The following is a 6496-nucleotide window of genomic DNA, read 5'->3' as shown; positions in this document are numbered from 1 at the left end:
ACACATACTAAATGTGTGCTACATATGCGAGATCGAAAAATTGACCATATCATTCCTGGTTCACTTGGATTGTTGACGAATTTCTTGAATGAAGGGAAACGTCTGTATGGAGCATTTTCATACACTTTTGCCTGAATTCGAGTCAATACACTGAAAGATGTGAATGGATCAAAAAAATTCTTTTGAAACAGGTCAGGTGAGTAAATAGCCAACTCGTAGTTTCTTTTATTCCGGTCATTAGTAGGATATCACCTTCTACAATATCAAGATCATTCATGATCTTCAACCAGCCATCGCCAAGTATCATACGGCTACGATCATTCATCGAAAATGTAACTTCAGATTTATATCCTAGCAGGGTGTGGATGATAACAGAATGTCTTGGAAACATGGTATCATAATGGTCAACATACCAATCATGTGGCAAAGCCTGTAACAAAACATAATAACCTGATATGTCTTACAATGGTTTTGCTTTATAAAATATATAATTTTAAGGTTAAAACAGAAACGAAACAATACCAGTTCAAGCTTATCTGTTAATCATATTATGTGGATGAACGATGGTGGACGATTGTAGGTAGCCATAAATGACAACGTCAGAGATTATTTCTGCTTCTGTAAAATCAACATATATGTACATATCAGTTCTGTAGGTATCAATAATAATTATGGTCAAATTAACACAACTAGATTTAGGTATAATAGTTTGATATTTAGGGCATTTCTTCTTTAACACAAAATATATTAGACTATTTCTGCAGCATCTATTCACCACTTATAAACCCTAATGTGTCCATTTTGCTGAATAATCTAAGACAAAATGTGAATGTATATAACCTAGTTTTCGATTATTGTTTCCTAATCACACAATTCGATTCAAGTATAATAGTATGATTTTATGGTCATTACGTCTATAACAAAAATATTCGAGTAAAGAACAATTAGATAACTAAAAAAACCATCTGTACCTGTATTTGAGACGATCCTTCAGCCGTGATGACGAAATCGATTTCGTTCGTCAAATAATCGCCGTTCTATGATGTTGGAGTAGGGTGTTTCCGGTGGTTTGATAATGAAGTGGGATGGTTTAGGGTATACGAAGAAGTTGGATGGTTTTGTGATCGCGGTTTGTTCCCGGGCATAATATTGAAAAATGTGCATATATATGTTTATATATATATATGTGTGTGTGTGTGTGTGTGTATGTGTGTGTGTGTGTGTGTGTTTTTTTTTAGAATTATTTGTATTTGTATTGTATACATTGGTATTAGTAATTTAAAAGGTAATAACATAAAGTAGATTTTTCATTGTAAAAAAAATTAACAAAAGACATAAAAGACATGTTGCATAAGTCATTAAAAAATATACTCATGGGTGTAAAAAAAAAAAGGTAATCAATCATATGTTTTAACAATTTTTATGTGTCTGCAACCTCGTCTCCTTCCTCATGGTCTTCTCTAAAGTAGATTGTATTATTTCCAGCAACAACTTCATTCAAAGGTTGAACACCGACTGAAAATGGTGGTAACTCGTCAAATTGGTCGTACTCATCCTCATCAACAACGTTCTCGACACCAACAATCCGCCATTTTCCATACTGAACCACATGCCATCAAAGATCCTTTGGGTCTTCGATAAAGAATACTTGAGTAACTAGTTTTGCTAGAATGAATGGTTCTTCTTTATATCCATTGGTGGAAAGATTAACAGTTGTAAAACCATCTTCATCAACTTGAACACCGCGATCATTAGCAACCCACTTACACTTGAACAAGGGTATAGTGTACGAATCACCATAATCTAATTCCCATATTTCTTGAATGACACCATAATACGATTTTTTGGCGATCCTTGATCTTTCTTCACGATTGACCATGGTGAATTCCGTCGACGAGGCTATCACCGTGACACCGCTGTTTTAGGTTTTACTCTTCTTATCTTGAGCTTTAGTGTAAAAGGTATACCCATTTATGTCATATCCTTGATATTGGAACACATGTTTAGGGGCGAATCCCAAAGCTCCGACCGTTTTATCAATATTTGGAAGTGTCCTCCTAACTTTGTCTTTCAACCATTCTGAAAAAGTTTTTTTATGTTGATTTGCCAACCACTTTGCACTCTTTTTAGGGTATTGTTGTCTCAAGAATGACATGTTTTCTTGTATGAACGGATCAATAGATGTAGTGTGTTGTAAGACATTAAAATGTGCCTCTTGATAATCGGAAACATTTGAATAGCCCGTCTTGCGCCCAAGTGTCCCTTGACCTGATAGTCTTCCTTCATGACGACTTTGTGGAATCCCGACACTTTTAAACCCATCCATATAGTTTGTGCAGAATTCGATCACCTCTTCGGATGCATATCCTTCAACGATACTGCCTTCTGGTCGATTAAGGTTCCTTACATAACCTTTCAAGATACACATATATCTTTCAAATGGATACATATACCGTAAGAAAACTGGACCACATACCTTTATTTCTCCTACAATATGAGATGCCAAATGAACCATGACATCAAAGAAAGAAGGTGGAAAGTATATCTCGAGTTCGCAAAGAGTAAGTATGATATCTCTTTGATATTCATCTAGCACACCAGGATCAATCACCTTTGAATGAATCATGTTGAAAAATAAGCATAGTTTTGTAATTGTGTGTCGAATACGTTTGGGTAGAATTCCACGAATTGCGATAAGAATCATCTGGGTCATTAGTACATGACAATCATGTGACTTCATACCAAGTAACTTCAAATCTTTCATCGAAACCAACTTCCTAATGTTAGCAGAGTATCCTGATGGAACCTTAATACCATGTAAACATTGACAAAATTTAGTTTTCTCGACCTTCGACATAGTATAACAGGCCGGAGGAAGAAACTTGGTGGACCTTCCATCAATATCTTTAGGTTGTAGCTCTGGTCTGATATTCATTAATTCCATGTCCCTTCTAACTTTAATTCCATCTTTTGTTTTTCCAGGAATGTTCAACAGTAACCCTATCAAACTTTCACAAACATTTTTCTCAATATGCATAACATCAATACAATGTCGGACTCGTAAATGCTTCCAGTAGGGTAATTTACAAAAAATAGACTTTTTCTTCCAAATACCTTTGGGAGGACCAACCCCTTTCTTTCCTAACACAACATTTATATTAGCAACTTTGGAGAGTGTAGTTTCTCCGTCCAATGGTGGTGGTAGTGTTCTATCCTCTATAGTACCATCAAATAAATCCGACTTTTTACGGTACGAGTGATTCTCGACAAGCTCTCTCCGATGCCCCATAAATGCAGGTTTCTTACAATTTGTGAGCCATATCGAGTGAGTATTTTCCTCACAAATAGGACATGCCTTTTTCCCCTTCGTACTATATCCAGACAAGTTACCATAAGCAGGAAAATCATTAATGGTGCAAAAAAGCATTGCCCGTAGTTGGAAGTATTCTTTCTTGTATGCATCATAAACGTGTATGCCGGTACTCCATAATTCCATCATTTCATCAACTAATGGTTGCAAATAAACATCAATGTCGTTTCCAGGTTGCTTTGGGCCTTGAATCAAAAGAGACATCATTATGTATTTTCTTTTCATACATAGCCAAGGCGGTAGGTTATAAATGCATAGAAGAACAGGCCACGTGCTGTGACGGCTACTCAAATCTCCGAACGAGTTAATTCCATCTGAACTGAGTCCGAACCTTATATTACGTATCTCATCCCCAAATTCTTCAAAATCTTTATCAAAATTTTTCCATTGAAGTGAATCGGCCACATGTCGCATTTTACCATCATTTTTACGATCTTCAGCATGCCAACGTAATAATTTTGCATCTTTCTCATTCGCAAATAGTCTCTTTAATCGTGGTATGATAGGCAAGTACCACAATAATTTTGCAGGAGGTCCATTTTTTGACACATCACTATCAGCATTATCAGTCTGTTTTCCACGTTTATACCTAGATGTACCACATACCTTACATTGATGTAGGTCTTTGTCTTCATTCCTGTATAACATACAATCATTTGGACAAGCATGTATTCTCTGTATTTCCAATCCCATTGGGCACATTAATTTCTTTGCTTGGTATGTTGAAACCGGCAACTCATTACCTTCTGGTAGCATTTTGTTCAACAACTCTAACAGGCTAGTGAAACTTGTGTCGCTCCAACCATTGTTTGATTTTAAGTTAACCAGTTGTATCACGGCGGAAAGTTTTGTAAAATTCATACAACCGGTATATAAAGGTTTTTCAGCGTCAACAAATAGTTTTTGTAATCTGTCATGATACTTATCAGCAACATTATCCTCCATATCCAAATCGTCAAACATGTCATCAAAATTAACATTATTGTCACTATTGTATGAATCTTCTTCATTATCGGTATCGTTATCCGAAACAGACGGGTTAAGGTCAGCTACTGACTCACCATGAAAAGACCAACATGTGTACCCTCTCATAAATCCGTGTGCAATTAGATGACTTTTGATATCGGTTGAATCAGCATACCACCGTGCATTTTTGCATTTCTTACAAGGACAACAAATTGCGTTGTTTCCTTTTTCTAGTTGATCAGTCTCGGCAACTGTAATAAATTCATCTACACTATCCATAAACTCAGCGGTAGCTCGACCTATCTCGTACATCCAAGTATTCCGATCCATCTACAAGCAACATTGAAAAAAGTTAATACATTATTAATAATAAAGAATTTAAAAAGTTGGAAATAGGACTAGAACCCACGACCTCCTCTCTACCAAGCAACGTCCTAATCATCTAAGCAATTGTGTTAACCTGACAAATTTACATTTATTTTCTTTAAAAATATCACTTATGGTATACTGTAAAAAAAACCCCAAATCAAAATCAATTGAGTTTTTATCGATCATAATCTCATTACCTCATTATCATTTCTCTTTTGTTATCGGTCTGTGTTCTAAAAAAAACCGCCAAGCAACCCAAATCACTTGAATCTGTAAACCCTAATTGTTCGATACCCTATTCGATTTCTGTTCTATTTTAGATTCAAACTCTGCACGATTCTACTGTGCTACCATGGCTTACACGAAGCATCAGATTACAAGAGAAAAAGAGTGTCTTTCAAAGGTTAATTCCTACCAGTAATTATAATCAATAATTAATTATGTTTATTTGATAATCTAAATTTATTACTTTTTTTTTGTTCAGAAATAAACGTGAATATTATTGTCGCGCAATTAGTCTTTGAAATGAGTTTGGTTACGAGTTCGGTCAATTTCCTTGTTATTGCATATTGTGTATGTGTGATATGTTTGCTGTGTTATTTATAACACAATATTAAGACTGAATTTGTTTGAAATGATATTAAGGTGTATAAGCCTGTGTTTGTTGTACTATGATCTTAATTTGTATATGCATGTGCTTAGATGTGTGTCTTTTCTATTACATTTGATGTGTATCTTTTCTATTGCATTTTGTGTACAGATGCAACAAAAAATTAAAAAAAGAAGTGTAAACAAACTGAAAAAGAAGTCAGCTGTTGTTCAGTTGAACATTGAATTTGACGAGTTTGGCCAAGCCATTGGAAAAACCCAAGCTATTTTTTCAACCAACATTGGCGTTTTAACTAGGACCACTTGTGATTTCCTTATAAAGGATTGGAAGCATGTGTCTCCTGATCAGAAACAAACTTTATGGAGCAAAATAAAGCTATTTAAATCTAAGATTTTGATTAATTACTATTTATTTATATATGTTACAACATTCAACACTTACAGTAGAATACATTATACAGGAACTTCATAATATTGAAGACGATTTTGCACGAAAAACAACACTGCAAAAATGTAACACAGCGTTTACGAGATTCAAGCGCAAGTTAAGAACGTATATGGATGAAGGCAAGCTTCCTTATGTGGAAGTAAAAGATTACGATTTCATAACTCCAGAAAAATGGCAAAAATTTTGTGCAATCGAAGCTACGCCTGCTAGACGAGTAAGTGCTATTCAACCTGATTTGTATCAGGTTTGGAGGTACATTTTGATATTGTAACGCTTTGAAAAAGTCATTTAATCGTATTAAAACTGTGTAGGAACTAAGAGAAAAAGGCAGGAAGAACGCTTTCAAAAAAGCAAAAGAAAAGTATGCTCGAGTTGGTCGTTCGGGATATCGTGGGAAAAAAGCACAATGGGATACAGAAGCAAATGATCCTCATAAACGTACACCATACCACAATATCAAAGATCCTGCAGCGAGGTATTACGTGCTGGGCAGGATGAAGTCGGATGACAAAGGGAAGACGGCAGTAGAAACATTTGCGCCGCTTGTAGAGAAAATTGTAATATATTTATATTTGAATTTTTAGACTAACCAACTCATAATTTTTTTATAATTGATTACTTGTGTGTTTTTTTCCAGGTTAGGACAGATAAAGAAGGCGGGGATGCCTTGTTAACTCATGTGGGGAAGGAACACGGTGGTCGAAAAAGGGGTATAAGTAGCACAATAGGATACA

At 35.3% G+C, this 6496-nt stretch overlaps 1 protein-coding gene across 1 annotated transcript; it reads right to left on the bottom strand.

Moving 5' to 3' along the window:
• Positions 1 to 1921: 1921 nt before the first annotated feature.
• On the bottom strand, positions 1922 to 4666 carry LOC139871258 (uncharacterized). The gene has a single exon (XM_071858986.1). It carries the CDS (start codon positions 4664 to 4666, stop codon positions 1922 to 1924), a length of 2745 nt encoding a protein of 914 aa, XP_071715087.1.
• Between the last annotated feature and the right edge of the window lie 1830 nt (positions 4667 to 6496).

Source organism: Rutidosis leptorrhynchoides, chromosome 10 (genome assembly GCF_046630445.1).
Source record: "Rutidosis leptorrhynchoides isolate AG116_Rl617_1_P2 chromosome 10, CSIRO_AGI_Rlap_v1, whole genome shotgun sequence".
In the NCBI taxonomy this organism is placed as follows: Eukaryota; Viridiplantae; Streptophyta; class Magnoliopsida; order Asterales; family Asteraceae; genus Rutidosis; species Rutidosis leptorrhynchoides.
Note: the sequence above shows the minus strand (reverse complement) of the source record. Positions and strands in the feature narration are given on the sequence as shown.

What these genes read in the sequence shown, in the direction of transcription:
- LOC139871258 (XM_071858986.1), bottom strand. Translation starts at nt 4,666, where the DNA reads ATGGATCGGAATACTTGGATGTACGAGATAGGTCGAGCTACCGCTGAG.